At 33.3% G+C, this 20,666-nt stretch overlaps 2 protein-coding genes across 2 annotated transcripts; both read left to right on the forward strand.

The window, feature by feature from the left end:
* The first annotated feature begins 3,795 nt into the window (after positions 1-3,795).
* On the forward strand, positions 3,796-5,750 carry LOC110807133 (endochitinase-like). Its single transcript, XM_088212626.1, has 3 exons — positions 3,796-4,237; positions 4,549-4,702; positions 5,182-5,750. Exons 1-3 carry the CDS (start codon positions 3,826-3,828, stop codon positions 5,576-5,578), a joined length of 963 nt encoding a protein of 320 aa, XP_088068752.1. The 5' UTR covers positions 3,796-3,825; the 3' UTR covers positions 5,579-5,750.
* Positions 5,751-18,566: 12,816 nt separating this feature from the next.
* Positions 18,567-20,179, forward strand: LOC148268661 (endochitinase). The gene is made up of 3 exons (XM_088212625.1): positions 18,567-19,026; positions 19,381-19,534; positions 19,649-20,179. Exons 1-3 carry the CDS (start codon positions 18,615-18,617, stop codon positions 20,043-20,045), a joined length of 963 nt encoding a protein of 320 aa, XP_088068751.1. The 5' UTR covers positions 18,567-18,614; the 3' UTR covers positions 20,046-20,179.
* The last annotated feature ends 487 nt before the right edge of the window (positions 20,180-20,666 follow it).

Here is a 20,666-nt window from a genome sequence, read left to right on the forward strand (position 1 = left end):
CAAGTGAGCAATAACAATAAATTTTCTTTTTTTATTTACTTACTCGTATCCCTGGGGGTCCATAAAGATGTTCTACTACACGTGAACCAATATATAAACTATGTCAACTTAGCAGCCGTCTCATACCCCATCCGGTATGAGCGTCAAAAATATCATCCCTCAATATCCCGTCCGGTATGAGGGTGAATCAGGCTGTCCCCATACCCTGTCTAGTATAAGCGCAAAAAATACTATCCTTCGATACTCCATTCGGTATGAGGTAACGTTCACGGTAGGATTTTTTATGTACCCGATATGTCCACCATCTCCAAAGATATATAGTAAGACAATCATTCATCAATTCACTCAATCAAGCAATTTTTTATTTACATTTTAATTTTTCAGTTTCATAAATTAACCGTAAATCACGCAAGATAAACAATACATGCATAAAGAAAGTACAACTGAATCATTTAATCATTCTAATATATTATCACGCATTTAAATTTGTAAAATCAAACAATCAGTTAAATAGGACAAACAATAAATAATTGACCAGTTCCGACTACATTAGTAACTTGTGATTATTCTCGAAGTTTTCTAAATTACACAAATATCATATTATCGATCATTAAACTTCAATTCCATAACAGAGAGTAAGGTGAGAGATTCTTATTCAAATCGGTGTTTGAAATATCAAACTTTCTACTGCGCCTACTGACGGTTCTCAGATTTCTTGAATTTTTATGTTAAGATTAAAACACGCTTTATGTACCTAAAAAAACCTCTCAAAACCCAAAATCAGTGTTAAAAATTCTTTTTTGGCCAATTTGGGGGTTCCGACATGGCGACACCACCGTGCTCCGGCGACAGCACTGCCACTCGCAACAGCAGTTTGCTTTGGTCTAGCTATTTTCGGCATGTTTTAGCCGGTTTCGACTGGTTTTATATCTATTCTTACGAGAAAATACATTAGAGGGGCTCGGTTGGCCCAAAAAAATAAAAACAGAAACCTATCGGCGGTAGAATTTTTCGATACAGTGGCTCTGCCGGTTCATGTTCGCAGCTGGGCATTTTTTTTTGCCAACCTATGAAAAATATAATGGTGAAAAAATCGCACGAAACGAGAAACGGAAAGGGGCTCATCAGAGGCGGTTGCGAGTTTTGCCCTTGGCGGTGCCTCTGAGTTTTTTCCACGATTTCCACCTCACTCGCTGTTTGTTTTATTCTGATATAGCTGCAGGGGTGCTCAAAATTAAATTTTGAGCGGGTTGAAGAATTTTTACCTTTTTCGGCAGTTGAAGGTGGCTCCGGTGCGGCGAGGGGCAGTGGTCTTCTCCCTTCTTCGGTGACTGGTTCTTCTTCTCCAGAGGGGGACTGGCGGTTAGGGTTCAGGTTCTGTGTGATGCAAAATATTTATACCAATTTTGCATTAATATGGACCGTTTATCGTGTTTAATCTCGACCATTCAATCTCGCCTAAGGAGAAAACAAATCTGGACCGTTCATCGCATTTGATCTCGACCATCCGATCACACCTAAGGAGGAAACGAATTTTGAGTGTTCATCACGTTTGATCGCGACCGTCCCATCACGCTTGTGGAGGGAACGGATTCGGATCATCCACACGTGCGAGAAGATTTTTGGGCTGTCTGATCGCGGGGCACGCGGATCGCCAGCGTGACCTCCCGCGTGGCATCGAGTCAACGTGCCTTACCACACGACGCGCTCTGGTTCATCGATGCTGCTGACTGATCAGTTTTACATGGTAAAATTTTCTAAAATAGCGTTATGACATCCAGTTTTCGATTTTTCTTTAAAAAATACCATACAAACCCAAAATTTCACCAATTTTTTTTAAAATTATTTTTAATTTCATCCCTAACTTATTTTTTTTTATAAATTCAACAAAAATTAAAATAAATTAATTTAAAAATAAATTTTTTATATATTTAAAATGTTAAAATTGATCATAAACCAAATTCCGGACTCAAGTATTACACAAATGGAATTTCATAAATATTATAATATGTATTATTAATTTTATTAATTTTTATGATGAGGATATTTGACATTTAAGTTACACGGTATTTTTTCATCTCTAGAAATTAAAGATTAGAATTTCGATTATTATTTAACACACAAGATATATATATACATATATTATGTTGTATTCAAAAATTTTTCAGTAATTTATTTAAAAGTTAATTCAAAATTACTGTGAAATCTTACTTGAAAGTTAATAATAATAAAGAAGATTTTTCTTCTTCTAGAAAGGAAGGTGAAGAAATAGTACTTGAACTCCACTCTTGCTTAATAATGCAAATTAAAGTAGAATTAAAGTTTTATTAGAAATAAAAATAACTTTTATTATTAAAAGTTATATGTTATAATTCATCTAAAGTAATTTATTTATAATCTAACTATTATTTAATTTAACAACTAATATATTTTTTTTAATAAATTATTAATTCGAATCGAATTATGCTTCTGTGTGCATCCTCACTTTGAAATTTTTTATATTTTATTATGATTGATATATATATGAATCATATAATTATTAAATATCATATATTATTTTATTAAAAAATAACATATTCACATAATTTACATCTTACAATATTAACAAAATCCCTCCCGCGATCAAAAGTCGAAGAGTTTAATAAAACTATCGTACTTTACTAACAAAAAAAACTCTAACCTAAAGTTTTATAAAATATTATATTCTGTCCTACTCTCTTTTAATTTTCAAAAACAAAGTTCTTGGAGCAAATTACTTTTTATTTAAATTTTACGATACATTACGGTTTTACATTTCATAATTTAATTTCGTTCTATAAAAATACATATATTTTATTAATAAATATTATAGTACGTATAGTAAAATTTACATTAAATTTATTTATCGAAAAAATTCAACAATTTACGGTAATTATTTTATAATTATTCTATAACTTAAAATAACATACTAATTACTAGTAAAGAAATAGTTAATGTAACTTTGCTTTTACTTTTATTTTTAAATGTATACATATATATATATATATTTTATTTACAAAAATTGGCATACAATTCACCTAGCTACTTGAGGTTACGTGTATGAACCACGAGAGCCTACTTGCAACATTATAGCACTTGAAGCCGCATGCCAGTAAGTTTCTCTTTTCTGACTTTTTCTTTTGTTTAATATTATATGTTATTTCTATACTGTTACGTACTTGATATTTTAATAAAAAATAATATAATTAATTTTATTATATAATCTGACTGCAACCTACAAAATGTATATTTTGTTGATGGTATTATTAATTGTAAAATATGCATATTAAAAATTATATATACAGTTTATATTTATGTTGAATAAATTTGTAATGGTCACAAAAATTAAAAAGAAACGTATATATAAAAATTATAAGTGCGAAAACGAAATAAAATATTATGATTAATATCATTTACATAATAAACAAAACGTATGAAAGAATAAAATAAATAAAGTAATTAGATATATATTTAGTTCTTATTGTTTTTAATATTTTATATATCTAGCTATCAAACATTAATATTATTTTAGTGAGATCAATAATTTAGTTAATTACTATTGTTATAAAATTATAATAATTAAATTTAATTTTATTTTAAAAAATTATAATATATTCAAAATAAAAATAAAAAAAAAATTAACGACTGAATTATTATAATTAGAATTGTCACAAAGTTAATATATCCCATTTATTTAGTAAAAAACAGTAAGTAATCATATCCCTCGTGTGACATTGACTATATATACACACACATATAGTCCATACAAGAAAATCATACTCAACACAGCAGAAGTCCTAAACACCCATGAAAATGAGGTTTTGGTCCTTGGTTTTCTGTCTCTTATTATCTCCTCTACTTGGTAGCTCATCAGCTGAGCAGTGTGGCCAGCAAGCTGGGGGTGCCCTTTGCCCCGGAGGCCTATGTTGCAGCCAATATGGTTGGTGCGGCTCTACCGATGACTACTGCGAAGATGGCTGTCAAAGTCAATGCAACCCCGGTGATTTAGGCGGAGTCGAAAGTATTATATCAAGATCAACGTTTGATCAAATGCTAAAACATAGAAACAATCCTGCTTGCCCTGCCAAAGGCTTTTACACCTACGATGCTTTTATCGCAGCGGCCAAGTCTTTTCGTGGTTTTGGCACTACTGGTAGTACCGATGTTCGTAAAAGAGAGATCGCTGCTTTCTTTGGTCAAACCTCCCATGAAACAACCGGTAATTTATCAAGATCTATTAATAATGAAAACGATATACCAATTAAGATAAATAATTCTGATCACACCTAAAAATTTCTTATTAAAGTATTTATACTTGCAGCTAGTCAAAATATAATTCTGTATGACTAGTCTAAAATGATCTGATGCATGGTACATATTTTTTTGCTCTCAGAAGCAATATTGCAGACGGTAAGTTGATTTTTCTTTCTGGGTTCAATTTTATATCACAGATCACTGCATATATATACATATATGTTTATTTCAGTAAGTAGGTGAAATTAATGTTAAATTAATATAATGAATGAACAGGAGGGTGGCCAAGTGCACCTGATGGGCCATATGCATGGGGGTATTGCTTTCTTAAGGAACGAAACCCAAGCAGTAACTACTGCGCTCCAAGTTCCAGATACCCCTGCGCTCCAGGTAAATCATATTATGGCAGGGGTCCTATCCAGCTTTCCTGGTAAGTGAATATATATATATATATATATTGTATTAGAATATGTTAATTGGTACCAAATGTATTTACTTATAAATATAGGGTTCATCATGTAATTATCCATAAATTAATTCCTTTATATAAATACCCCTTTGTTCTCAATTAATGAACAAATTATCATTTTCCACAATTTTACAAAATCGAGCTTTCTCCTTTTCCTCTGTGTCTCGGCTTCCCGAGCACTCTTCTCCTCCTCCACGTATTTCATCAAAATCTTTCTCGTTCTGTTCTTAATTTTTATTAAACTCAAGTTATAAATTTTTCGTAAAATCTGATATGTTTTAAAATTTTTACAATTTTTTAATCAATTAGTAGTAATGAACCTTATATTTATGAGAAATTACATTAAGTACTAACTAATGTATTCTAATACACATACATACATATATGTTTAAATATGTTTATATTACGTAATTTTTTGTACTAACATTATGATATAACAGGAACTACAATTATGGTCAATGTGGGGAGGCACTAAAGGTGGGCTTACTGAAGAACCCAGATCTAGTTTCAACTGATCGAGTAATCTCCTTCAAAACAGCAATTTGGTTCTGGATGACACCGCAACGACCAAAACCATCATGCCACGATGTTATTATTGGTAAGTGGAAGCCATCCGCTGCAGACAAGGCAGCCGGTCGACTTCCAGGGTATGGTGTGATCACGAACATTATTAATGGCGGACTCGAATGTGGAAAAGGTCCGAATCCTCAGGTAGCAAACCGAATTGGATTCTATAAGAGGTATTGTGGAATACTTAAGGTTGGAACTGGCAATAATCTTGATTGCTATAAACAAAGGCCTTTTGGGAATGGATTAAACTTGGTTGATGAAATGTAATGTTTGGGTAATGTTGAAGTTGTTTGTGTTTATGTGTGCAATAAAAGGAATGAAGATGAATGTGTAAAAATAGGCATCAAATAAAATATTGTGTTGTAAGAGACTTATGCCTATTTGATGTTGTTGAAAAATACTATATGGTTAAATTTATAAATAACATATTGTGGTATTATCACATCCATATATACATAATTGTTTATGAAAATAAAATATTTGATGGAATATATAGTTCATATGATAAATATTTTTTTTACCTGAATTTAAGTAGATGATATATATTTTATGTTCGTTTACATAGCAAAGTAATAAACTAATATTGGTATTACTTTTTTTAATAACGTACTCAAATGTCATACTTTATATTATTTTGATTTTAATTTAATTTAATTTATTTTTAATTATAAAATGGTAAATTAAATCATTCGTGCATTACATTTTTTAAATTTATAGCATTTGTGTGTTCATAAATATTAAAATTATTAAAAAAAAAAATTGTACATTACATCTTGAAAATCTCTAAAGTTATATTATCAATCTATTAAAATACACTTTAATCTATTTTATTAAATATATATGTTTTAAAAAATAATTTATGATAAAATAGCATTTCCCATAAATATAAGCATTCATTTTATGTCTCACTAATTAATATAGTTAATATTTTTAAATTAAAAATACAATATTAATTTATTATTAATAAATTTATATTAATTGTAAATTATTTAAATAATATTTGTTTTAAAATTAAACTATAATATAATTTACTTCTAAAACATATACGAAATTTTTTATTATTTAAATATATTATTAATAATAATATATATTTATTGTAAAACACGACATCTTTTAAATATATCATATATAATAATATATATTTCATAATTTATTATACAATAAATTATATTTTTAATGTGTAATGTATATAACTAAATCTGAAAACATATCTATATAATAGAGTCAAATTTAGATAAATTTTTTATTTTAAACTTGAAGACAACTTGATCCAAAAATAAAGTAAAATTAAGTGGTCCGACTTCATATTATTCGTATTCTTTAAAACTATAATAGATTATAACATATAAGTTTAAGTTTGAATGAATATTATTTTATTTGTTATATACTCACTCGTGTGATTGATACTTAGTTGTATGTCTTATTTCTTTTTATAACCAATAAAAAAATAAATTTTTAATAAAATTTTATTCAAAACATGTATGGTAAGAGATCAAAATATATTTGAATATCAATTTTGTTTAGTTTTTGTGAAATAAGAATAATAATCCATTCCATTACTGAAATAACTCATACAAAAAATTTAGAAATTGATTCCAAAGATAGAAGCTAGCATGACTAGGTGAAGCTCTAGCTAGTAGATGAGCTTCCATATTAGTTTATCTGCGAACCCATCTGACCTTTATGTTTGGTCTAACCTGAAGCAAATCATTAAAATATGCTAAAATAATACCTAATTCTAAGAAATCTACTTTATCATTGTTAATTGCATTAGCAATAGACTAAGCATTTGTGAGAATAAGCCCTTGCTCTTAAAAATAATTGGTAGCCCAAAGAATTGCCTCCCAAACTGCTACAACCTCCACAATTTCAAGGTGAGACAAGCCATAATTATGGCACGAAATTGCTTTGATAAAATTCCCTTCTCCATCTTGAAAAATAGCCCCAAAGCCATACTTGTAAAGTTCTCCAAAACTGGCCCCATCTACAAAACACAGCTGACAATTACTGGCCCTAATCATTCCTGCAGCCCCATATTTTCCATGCCAACCCGTAGAATTTGTGACAAGCCAAAAAATTAAAAAGAAAATATATATATATATAAATCTGAGTACGAAAGCGAAATAAAAGGTTCTGATTAATATCCCTTACACAATAACTTAAACGTACTAAATAATATCAAAGAATAAGTCCTCTGAAAGAAATACTAGAAATGAAAGACTATAAAGAAAACTATAAGACATCTAAGCATCTATTCACCGTCTTCTTGTGGATCAGGCTCGAGAACCAAGTCCTCCTGATCTGAAATGGTTAAGTAAAGAATGAGCTACACTAGCCCAATAAGGACGTCACACTATATCACTGTCACAGAAGTAAAGGTTGGTAGAAAACCAAAAATAACCAATGGAGCACAAATTTTAAACAAATACATTCATCAATAATCAAACCATTTACCGTTCACTTACCTCAGTGAGATTTATAAAAACGACCCATGGAAACAATAACATCATAGATATTATGAATTCATACATAATCTGTAATATAGCACATGTCATACTTTTATATTTCAATCATCAAACAATAGTTGCCCCCTTTTCATCAGCCTACTATTATCCATGGGGATCCATAGGGGTCCCCGCTATACGTGAACCATTCTCTTAACAAACTTAATTTCCAAGACTGTCCCCATACCCCATCGGTATGGGCGCCAAACGATAAACTTTAATACCCCGTCCGGTATGAGGGTGAAGCGGTCATCCCCATACCCCGTCCGGTATAAGCGTCAAAATATTTAAAGTCTCCATAACTCGTTCGGTATGAGACAACGTTCCTGATAGGGTTCCTTGTAGACCCGATTCATCCACCATCTCTCAGAATATCTAGTGAGGCTGTCATCTTATCCATTTATCAATTCACACCCCTTTTCTATTTTGTTCCTTTGTCTCCGTTACCTATTCAAATATGAATACTTAAACAAGTAACGTGCATATAACAAGACAAACATATCTTAGATTCACAAAATCAAATAGTAGTGAAGTAAACAGTGATTCATGCATTCAAAATCATAGAATAAATAAACCAGATAACATAATGTATTTAAACTGTAAAATAAATCAAACAGGAACTGACAGAGAAATATGACCGATTCGGGCTCCATTAACAACCGTAATTAATTATGCATATCTACTTAATTTGTAAAAATACTATTTTATTATTTATTTAGACTTCAATCTCATGATAGAAAATAGGATGAGGGGTCCTTACATGATTCGACGTCCAAAATTAGATTTTCATTGCACCTACGGGCAGTCCCTGGATTCCCTGAATTTTTTTTCAGGAACTAAAATGCACTTACGGTACCTACACATGTCCCAAATAACTCAAAAATCAGACCCAGGGCCTACTCGGTCAATTTCGAAATTCCGGTACAGCGGCTCCGCAAAAAATTTTTAACACCGACTTTGGATTTTTTTGGGGTATTTCTAGGTATTCGAAGCGTGTTTTAATCTCCGAAAAAAAATTCAGAAAGTCCAAGGACCACTAGTAGGCGCAGCTGAATGTTTAGTGTTTCGGACATCGATTCGAGTAAGAATCACTTATTTTATTCTCTGTTATAGAATTAAAGTTTAATTATAAATAATACAGTATTTTGTGTAATTTAGAAAACTTTGATAATTAATTACAGGTTAATAATGGAGGCATAACCGGTTATTTATTACTGTTTATCATGTTTTAACTGATTGATCGATTTTACAATTTTAAATGCATAATAATACATTGGAATTGGTATGATGATTCAGTTGTGTTTCCTTGATGCATGTATTGTTTGTTTTGCGTGATTTACAGTTAAATTATGAAACTAAAAATTAAATATAAATGAAAAATTGTTTGATTAAGTGAATAAATGAATGGTAGCCTTACTGAATATCCTGGGAGATAGTTGACAGGCCGGGTACATAGGGAACCCAACCATGAACGTTGCCTCATATCGGACCGGCTATCGAGGATTGGTATTTTGGCACTCACACCAGACAGAGTATGAGTAGGACCCGTTTCACCCTTATACTGGATAAGGTATTGAGGGATGGTATTTTCGGTATTTATATCGGACGGGGAATGGGGACGGCTCGTTTCACCCTTATACCGAATAAGGTATTGAGGGATGGTATTTTCAGTATTTATACCGGATATGGGGACGACCCGTTTCACCCTTATATCGGACAAAATATTGAGGGATGATATTTTTAGCGCTCATACTAGACGGGGTATGTGGACGGCCAGTTAGTTGACAATGTTTAATAAGGGTTCACACGTAGTGGGGGCCCTATAGACCCCTATAGATATCAGTAGGCAGATAAAAAGAGAAAGTTGTTGTTCTACCTAATTGAAAATGAGATTATGATGTTATTTGCCTCTATAGGTCAATTTTGAAAAGCTCGCTACGGTAAGTATATAATAAATGATTTTATTTATGATAAATAAATTTACTTAAATTAAGAGCTCAATTAGTTATTTTTATAATTTTTACCAACCTTCATTTATGTATCGGAGAGTAGTGTGACATTCTTACTGGGTTAGAGTAGTTCACTCTTTCATTAACCATTTCAGATCGAGAGGACCAAGATTCAGATCCCGATCCACAAGAGGGTTGCGAATAGGATGCCCAGGTGTTTACTTTTCATTTATTTATTTGATTTTTCGTTTGTTCTTTTAGAATGATTATTCCCATATCCCTATTGGGTATTCTAAATTATTGTGTAAGGAATGTAAACCCTAACTTTATTATTTCGCTTCTGCATTCAACTTATAATTTATTTCCTTTTAAAGTTCCAGGTCGTTATAAGCAGGTCCATCCTTCAGCACCTGTAGAAATAATTCCTAAAAAGATAAATCCAGGGACTCATACTAACTATTTCAATTCAACTATACTTACTTTATCCAATCACATTTGACCATCACATTATTTAAATCCTCACGCAACTCACAAAAATTACAAGACACAGGCACATCAGTTCCTCTTTGTTGTAAATGAATCTTAGTTGGCAAGATATCCTTTAAAGCTTTCCACACAAAAGTCTCAAACTTTAGGAGGAATATGTAACTTCCGTATCCTAGGCCAGAAATCACCTTCCACTCTACCCCTTGCCATATCTATTTAATTCAAGCACACATAATACCTTAATTTCGCAATTTAAGACCCATTCTTCTCATAATCCCAAATAAACTTATCTCTTGTCCCTTTTTTGCTCAATGGTATCAACAGGATTGCTCTCACATCCCTTTGGCTAAACTATCAATAAGCTTGTTAAGATCCCATCATCTCCCATCGTCATTCATTAGGCTTCTGGCATTGAGATTCCCATCAAAATTCGAAGGCAAATTATCCTCCATAAAATTTTCATTTCCCCTCAGTACTCAATGGTCATACCCAATATGAATGTTTTCACCGTTCCCTACTTTCTACCGAAGCCCCATTCTCATAACATCAATAGCCTTCGTAATACTCTTCCATGTGTAACTATGATTAACAGATACATGTGCTGAAAAAAAGTCCCCTCTAGTGAAGTATTTTGCTTTGAAGACTATGTATAGTCATGATGAGAAATCAATTTCTAGCATTGTTTACCAAGCACAACCAAATTAAAATAATGAAGATCCCTAAACCCCATGTCCCTAAACTTCTTACAATCACACTGTAATACCCCAGGCCCAAAATTGGGTCCGGAATCAATTTCGGTATTTTAAAAATAAATAAAAAATTAATTATAAATTAATTTCTATTCAATTTTATTAAATTATTGAAAAAAATAGTTAGGGATGTAATTGAAATAAATTTTGGAAAAAATGAATAAAAGTTTGGGTTCGAATGATGTTTTTGAAAGAAAAATTAGAAACAGAGGTCAAAGTAGAAATTAAAAAAGTTTGGAAATGTAGGACTGCCCAGTCAGTAGCCCCGACGAACAGGATCATGCTGCGTGGTAAGGCACACTAATGTACGTGGGCGATACGCATGCCCCACGATCGAACGACACATGATCGATCTCGCACGTGTGGACGGTCCGTATTCATTTTCTCTTTAGGTGCGATCGGATGGCTGAGATCAAATCACGATGGACAGCCCAGATTCATTTTCTCTTTAGACGCGATTGAAGGATGAGATCAATCATGATGAACGGTCTAAATCGACGCGGGATGGGTATAAATACTTCGCGTCGCATGGGAGCCCAAACCCTAGCCGCCAGCCCCCGCCAAAGAAGGAATCCGACTACCGATTGTCGCTGCACCGGAGCCACTGCCGGAAACCAAAAGATGTAAAAATTTCTCATACCCACTCAGAATTCGATTCTGAGCATCTCTGTGGCTAAATCGGAGCAAGAGGGATGGCATGTGAACCAAAAATCACAGGCAACGCTCGACGAAGCTACCGAGCCCAAAACCTAAAAATCCTTTTGTTGAGCCCCTTTTCATTTTTTATTTCATGCGATGTTTCGATCATTGCGCTCACCGTCGCTTTCTGTACAGGTTAGCTGAAGAAGGAACCCCAATTGCGAAGGATTGGCAGAGCCGCAACACCTGATATCCCCCCGCTGGTAGGTTTGGTGTTTTTGGTGATTTTTCGGCCAATTGAGGCCCATAACGTGTTTTTTTGTAGGGGTACGTTTAAAATCGGCTAAAATTGGCCAGGCCGAGGTAAACCTCCACCATGCGATATGGAGCTAGCATCGGAGCATGACGACAGCACCGTGCTAGAACTCCAAACTCGGCCGGAAAGAGTTTTTGGCACTGATTCTCAACTTTTGGGGGTATTTTTAGGTACGTGACGAGTGTTTTGAATTCCACAACAAAAATCCAAAAAATTCGGTACCCGTTAACAAGCATAATAGACAGTCAACGTCTGAAAACACCGATTCGAGTAGGAATCCCTCACCCTATTCTCTGTTACGGTAAATTGAGACTTAACGTTGCATAATTTCGTATTTTTATGAAAAATTAGAGAACCCTAAAGATAATTACAGGTCACTAGTGGAGGCGGAACCGATTAGTTCGTGATTGTTCTAATTTTTTGTTTATTTTCTTATACTGCTCTATTTGCTCGTTATTAAATGGTGCAAGTTCTAAATTTATATTTTCTATAGCCTTATCGATTTATATGGTTTATTCGATTATATACTATTAGCATGAATATAACGACCCCGAAAACTTCAAATGAAATAAATTATAAATTGAGTACGGAAGCGAAATAAATAGTTAGAGTTTACATTCCTTACACAATAACTAAAAATACTAAATAGAGTTTACGGGAATAACCATTCTAAAAGAACAACTAATAACCAAGGAAATAAATTAAAAGTAAACAACTGAATGTTCTATTCATAATCCTCTTGTGTATCAGGCTCTGGATCCCTATCTTTTTGATCTGAAATTGTTAATGAAAAAATAAGTTACACTAGCCCAGTAAGAATATCACGCTACTCAGCTTGAAGGTTAGTAGAAATTATAAAAACAACTAATGGAGCTCTTAATTAAGCAAAATCATTTATCATAAATAAAATCATTTACCATCTACTTACTGTAGCGAGATTTATAAAAAATAATATATAGAAGCAATAATATAACACATATTATGATTTTATATGCAATCGGTTGGAACAATAATTTTCTCTTTTATCAGCGTACTTGTGTTCATAGAGGTCCGAGGGGATGTCCCCACAACGCATGAACCGTTTCCTTTAATATTTCTAATTAACATATCGTCCCTATACCCTGTCCGGTATGAGTGCCAAATTACAAAATCTTAATACTCCGTTCGGTATGACGGTAAAACGGGTAACAACTGAACGTCCTACTCGCAATTCTCTTATGGATTGGATTTTAGATCTCTGTCCTTTTAATATGAAATAGTTAATGAAAGAATGAGCTACACTAGTTCAGTAAGAATATCACACTACTCAGCGATACAGAAATGAAAATTAGTAGAAATCATAAAAATAACTAATGGAGCTTTTAATTAAGTAAAATCGTTTATCATAAATAAAATCATTTACCATCTACTTACCGTAGCGAGATTTATAAAAAACAACATATAAAAACAATAGCATATCACATATTATGATTTCATATACAATCGGTTAAAACAACAGTTTTCTCTTTTATCAATCTACTGGTATCTATAGAGGTTCATAAGGATATCCCCATAACGTGTGAACCATTTCCTTTAACATTTTCAATTAACGGTCCGTCCCAATACCCTGTCTGGTATGAGCACTAAATTACTAAATTTCGATACCCCGTCGGGTATGAGGGTGAAACGGGTCGTCCCCATACCCCGTCTGGTATGAGTGCTAAATTATCAAACCTTGATACCATATCCGGTATGAGGCAACATTCACAATAGGGTTCCTTATGCACCCGGTCCATTCACCATTTTTCAAAATATCTAGTAAAGCTGTTGTCTCATCCATTCACTTAATAAACAAATTTTCCGACTTTCTTTAATTTTCAATTCTTCAATTCAACCATAATCACATGAAGCAAGAAATACATGTATTTAAACTATAAGATCAATCAATCAGGTATTATCATGCATTCAAACTTTAAAATAAATTAAAGAAATCAACAGTCAAAAACTTCCGATTATGGCTCCATTAGTAACCTGTAATTAATTATGGATATTTTCTAAATTGCACAAAATACCGTATTATTGTTATTAGTTAGACTTCAATTCCATAATAGAAAATAAGATGAAGGCTTTTTACTTAAATTGATGCTCGAAATGCTAAACTTATTGACTGCGCTTACTGGCGCTCCCGGGTTCTCTGAATTTTATTTTGGGAATTAAAACGCGCTTTAAGTACTTAGAAATATGCCAAAAAACCTAAAATCAGTGTTAGGACCCCTTTTTGCAAATTCTGGAATTCCAGCACGGTGGCTCCACCGTGCTTCAGCGATGGCATTGTCGCCCACGGCGTGCGTTTACCTTGGGTCGACTGTTTTCGATAGAATTCGGCAGATTTTGTATCAATCTCTGCGAGAAAATACGTTAAGGGGCCTCGGTTGGCTGAAAAAAATCGAAAAATTAAAACTCACTGGTGGCGAGGTTCTCCGGTGCGGCGGCTCCGTTGGCGCACCTTTGTGGTTGGGTGTTTTACTTCAGTTAACCTGTAGAAAAAGAAACAGTGATTACAATGGTGGAAGAATTATGCAAAACGGGAATCGAGAATGGCCTCATTAGAGGAAATTTTTACAATTTTTCGCGGCAGCGACACTGGAGTAGAGTAGACATAAATAATACAAAATATAGTCTTTCAGGTAATACATCCAAGTTTGGTATAAAGGCATTTGAGGTAAATGAATGTGAACCACCAGTATCAATCAAAATATATGCAATGTGATTACAGATAGTGTACACGCCCTGTATCACATTTGGGTTGGCTTCAGTATACTGCTGAGTAAGGTTGTAAGCTCTGCTCTGGATAGGAGGTCTGGCCTGCTTCTGATTTTGCGGGCACTCTCTCGCATAGAGTTGGGCACTTCCGCAGATGCGGCAGGTGTTGTTGATGCGATAACAGGGTTGGTCCCCATGGTCCTTGTCGTGGTACTTGCAACTCTTATTGAAAAGGAACTGGATTATATTGGAGAGGGGCCGATTGACCCTCTGGTGGCATCTGGTTGCATGATGGGGTATCGAATTGTACTGTAGTGGTTCCAGATGATACTGTAAAGGGGAAAGGTTGTATCAAGATGGCACCGAATCCTCTCATTGTAAGGGTGGCTCATACTGTGGCAGTGGTGGAGGGTCAAACAACTCCCTCCTCTCTTCCATGACCTGTTGGATAGAGATAAGTCTCGAAGAGTCGATCGATATCCTCTCGAAGTGACCATTCTCAGGCTGCTCTGTTCAGTAAGGGCCCCATCTCCTCATGTTATTCTACTTATTTTTCACAAAGAAGGGTTGGATGATAGTTTGTATTTAGTATTTTTAAGTCTTTGTGTAAGGAATGGTTCCGAGAAACGTGGCTCTACTACCAACTGTAAAGTCCTGTAACTTAAATGAAAATAAATGAAAATAAATTCATAAATTAAATGCAAAAACGATTAATAAAGTTAAAGTTTACATTTTTACACAATAATTTGGAATGCTCAATAGGGTTACGGGAATGTCTCTTCTAAAAGACTAATGAAAATTAAAGAAATAAAACGAAAAGTGAATAAGTAAGCATCCTAGGACAACTTTCACTAGCACTTAAAAGGAGTTCGGGTACTGAACTACTCACAACCCTCTTGTTGATCGAAATCTGGATATTGGTCCTCTTGATTTGAAGTAGCTAATGAAATGGTGAGCTACGCTAGAGCAGTAAGAGTATCAAACTAATCACAGATATGAAAAACTGAAGATTGGTAAAAATAAAAAAATAAAAAAAACTAATGAAGCCCTTGCTTTATTTAAATACATTTAAGCTTGAAGACGTTTGTTTAATACTTATCATAAGGAGTTTTTTAAAGACAATCTATAAAGACTCATATTCATACACTTTTTATTTTAACATATAAGAGAACAAGAGACGCTACCTTTCATTTTTTACCTACTTACTGGTACTCCTTGGGGTCCATAGGGGTAACCCTCGACCCGTAAACCTGATATCCAATTTAAACAATTAACTGACTATTTTCATACCTTGTCTGGTAATGAGCGCCAAATATTCCATCGCTTCGATACCCCGTTCGATATGAGGGTGAACCATATCTTTCAAACTTTTCAGGTAGGGGACTTCCCAGCTTTATCCAACTGAGGTAACATTCACGGTAGGGTTCCCTATGTATCGGGCCCATTCACCCTTTTCTGGGTACCAAGTAAGTCTATCACAGACATATTTTCATCAACAACACAACTAATCACGCAATACCAATATCTCATTTTATATTCACATATCAATAAAATGATATTTAAGTAAAGAGTACGATTTCATATCTCAATAATGAAGAAATGTAGTTGGGGTCTTTATTTCAAATTAATGAATCAGATAAAGATCACGATCAGAAAATTAATAAATAGAAAAAATAATTTAAAAGTAATAATTTTAATCATACAGTTGATCAATCAAGCAAGTGGAACAATACAGGAAAATAAACAAAAAATCAAGATAGTTGTGAACTAACTGGTTCTGGCTCTACTAGTAACTTGTAATTATTTTTAGGACTTTCTAATTTTTCATAAAAATACGAAATTATACATCGTTAAACTTCAATTTACTGTAATGGGGAATAAAGTGAGGAATCGTTATCTAGATCGGTGTTTCGAGACATTGCATTGTCTACTATACCTCTTAACGGGTACTGAGTTCCTGAATTTTTCTTACAAATTCTAAAACACTCATCACGTACTTAAAAAATACCTCAAAAGTTTAAAATCAGTGCTCAAAACTCTTTCCGTCCGATTTTGGGGTTCTGGCATGGCGGTGCTGCCATGCTCCGGGGTTGGCTCCTCCACCCACGGTGGCAGTTTGACTGATTTTGGTTGTATCACTGTAGAAAAATGCGTTAAGGGTCTCGGTTGACTGGAAAATCACAAAAAACTAAACCTACCGGCGGGGGCAGCAGAGCGACCGGTCCTCATTCACGACTGAGGTTTTTTTTTTGGCTAACTTACACAGAAAAAGATGGTGAACACCATGATAAAAAAAATCACGTGAAACGAGAATGGAAAAGGGGCTCATCGGAGGAATTTTGGGGTTTTGGCTGTGGTGGTTCCGCTGGATTTTGCCAACAATTTTTGGCTCACCCATCGTATTTCTTGTTCTGATTTGGGTACATGGGTGCTTAGAATCGAATTTCGAGCGAGTATGAGAAATTTTTACCTTTTTTGGCAGTCGACGGTGGCTCTGGTGCAGCGACGGTCGACGGTTAGCCTTCTTCTCGGGTGTCTAGTTCTTTTTCTCCAGCTGAGGCTGACGGCTATGGTTCGGGTTCCTGTGTGATGCGAAGTATTTATACCCATTCTATGTTGATCTAAATTGTCCATTGCAATCAATCTTGTTCATTCGATCGCACTAAAGGAGAAAACGAATATGGACCGTCCATCACGATTTGACTTCGGCCGTCCGATCGTGCCTAAAGGAAAAACGAATCCAAGCCGTCCAAGCGCACGGGATCAATCCTGGGCCTTCCGATCACGGGGCATGCGGATAACCCGCGTGACACCGATGTCAGTGTGCCTTGTCACGCGGCGTGCTCCTGTTCGTCGGAGCTGCTGACTGGGTGGTCTTACGTTGCTGAATTTTTTCTATTTGTATTTTGATCCCATGTTTCTAATTTTTTTTTTTAAAATATCGTGCGAACCTAAATTTTTACCTCTTTTTTTAAAAAATTATTTTCGATTATATCCATAACCTATTTTTTTAATAAATTCAACAAAATTAAATTAAATTATTTATAAATAAATTTTTATTTATTTTTAAATTACTAAAATTAATTTCAGACAAAATTTCGAGTCTCGAATATTACATATTTTGTTAATAGAGTGACATATTTATGCAAATTATTTTATAATTTAAAAAAAAATGTTAATTACTAGTAAAAAAAATAATTAATGTAATTTAATTTTTTCTTCATTTAAATTTGATAATCTTTTTGCAATGACTAGTCCTTGTAATTAAACATATATATACATATATATTTATTTACAAAAAACACGCATGCAACTCATCTAGACACTCGAGGTTACGTGTAATGACCAAGAGAGTTTACTTGCAACATTATAGCACTTGAAGCCGCCTTCCTATATGTTCTTCTTTTCTTTTCTTTTGATGGATTTCTAGATAAGATGATGACAAGTTAACACATACTTTTTGCTATTTTACAAACATAATTAATTTTATTATATACATAGAACATATAATATAATATTTTGTTTAGATGATTAAAAGTATCAATAGTAGTTAGTACAAAAAGCTATGATTATTAATTGTAAAATAATTATATTACAATATTATATATTCACATCGAATAAATTAATAAGATATATATATATATATATAATTATTATTACTTTTTATATTTTATATATCTAGTTAGCAGGGATTGATACTATTTTTATACATTTGATTTAGTAAAAGTAATAATTTAATTAATTAATATATGTACAATATATTTAGAAGAAAAAAAAATATTTTTTACGAGTAAATATCCTATTTACTTTGAAAAAAACAGTAAGTCATCGTAAACCCCATCCGACATTGACTATATATACAGATATAGTCCATGTTAGAAAATTATACTCTGAACACAGCAAAGGTCCAAAATACCCATGAAAATGAAGATTTGGTCCTTGGTTTTCTTTCTCTTGTTATCTCTTCTACTCGGTAGCTCATCAGCTGAGCAGTGTGGACGGCAAGCTGGGGGTGCCTTGTGTCCCGGAGGCCTATGTTGCAGCCAATATGGTTGGTGCGGCAGCACGGATGAGTACTGCGGAAATGGCTGCCAAAGTCAGTGCCACGACAGTGATGACGGCGGGATCGAAAAGATTATATCAAGATCAATGTTTGATCAGATGCTGAAACATAGAAATAATCCTGCTTGTCCTGCCAAGGGCTTTTACACCTACGATGCTTTTATCGCAGCGGCCAAGTCATTTCCCAGTTTTGGTACTACTGGTAGTACCGATGTTCGTAAAAGAGAGATTGCTGCTTTTTTGGGTCAAACGTCTCATGAAACAACCGGTAATTTAATAAGTTCTATTAATAATAAGAATATTGTGTCGATTGAGTTAAATAATTTTAATTAATTTTGAAAATTTTTTATTAAAATATTTTTATTTTCGTGATTGATCAAAATATAATTGTTCTTAATTACTAATTATGTATGATAAGTCTAAAACTGATCAGATGCATGCTACATATTTGTTTACTCTTAAAAGCAACATTGCAGACTATAAGTTGAATTTCATTTTCTGGGTTCAATTGTGGATTACAGATCACTATGTATATATTTATATACATGTTTATTTTAGTGGTATGCATAATTAATTAATTTAAGTGAAAGAGTAATTAATGTTAAAGTAATATAATGAACAGGAGGGTGGCCTAGCGCACCTGATGGGCCATATGCATGGGGATATTGCTTTCTTAAGGAACGAAATCCAAGCAGTAACTACTGCGCTCCAAGTCCCAGATACCCTTGTGCTCCTGGTAAATCATATTATGGCAGGGGTCCTATCCAACTCTCCTGGTCAGTATATATATAATTATATATATGTATACACAGAGAGACACACACATAAATATATGTTTAAATATGTTCATATCATAATTTGGTTTATGTGATATTCTGTATTAATATTAGGAACTATAACTACGGTCCATGTGGGGAGGCATTAAGGGTGAACTTACTGGGCAACCCAGACCTGGTCGCAACCGATCGAGTAATTTCCTTCAAAACAGCACTCTGGTTTTGGATGACACCGCAGGCACCAAAACCATCGTGCCACGATGTAATTACAGGTAGGTGGAAGCCATCTGCCGCAGACACGGCAGCCGGCCGACTTCCAGGGTATGGTGTGATCACGAACATTATCAATGGCGGACTCGAATGCGGGAAAGGGCCGAATCCCCAAGTAGCAGATCGGATTGGATTCTTTAGGAGGTACTGTGGCATACTTGGGGTTGGAACTGGCAACAATCTTGATTGCTATAATCAGAGGCCTTTTGGGAATGGATTAGACTTGGTTGATACAATGTAATGTTTGGGTAATGTTGAGGTTGTTTGTGTTTAATAAAAGGAATGAAGATGAGTGTTGTAAGAGACTAATGGCTGTTTGATGTTGTCAGAATTATATGGTTAAATTTATAAATAACATATTGTGGTATTATCATATCTCTATATATGCATAATTGTTCGTGAAAATAAATAATTTGATCGATTATATAGTTCATATAATAAATATTTTTTTAATTTAAATTTAATTAGATAATATATATTTTATGTTCATTCATATAGCAAAGTAATAAACTAATATTGGTATCACGTACTCAAATATCATACTTTATATTATTTCGATTTTAATTTACTTTATTTTATTTTTAATTATTAAATGCTAAATTAAACCATTCATGCATTATGTTTTTAAAATTTATAGTATTGATGTTCATAAATATTATAATTATTAAAAGTAAAATTTATACATTACATCTTGAAAATCTCTAAAGGTATGTTATCAATCTATTAAAAATCCACTTTATTTTATTTTATTGAACATATATGTTTTAAAAAATAATTTGTGATAAAATAACATTTATCGTAAATATATGCATTCATTTTATGACTCACTAATTAATATAGTTAATATTTTTAAAGTAAAAAA

Source organism: Carica papaya, chromosome 2 (assembly GCF_054855325.1).
Source record: "Carica papaya isolate Zhongbai chromosome 2, ASM5485532v1, whole genome shotgun sequence".
In the NCBI taxonomy this organism is placed as follows: Eukaryota; Viridiplantae; Streptophyta; class Magnoliopsida; order Brassicales; family Caricaceae; genus Carica; species Carica papaya.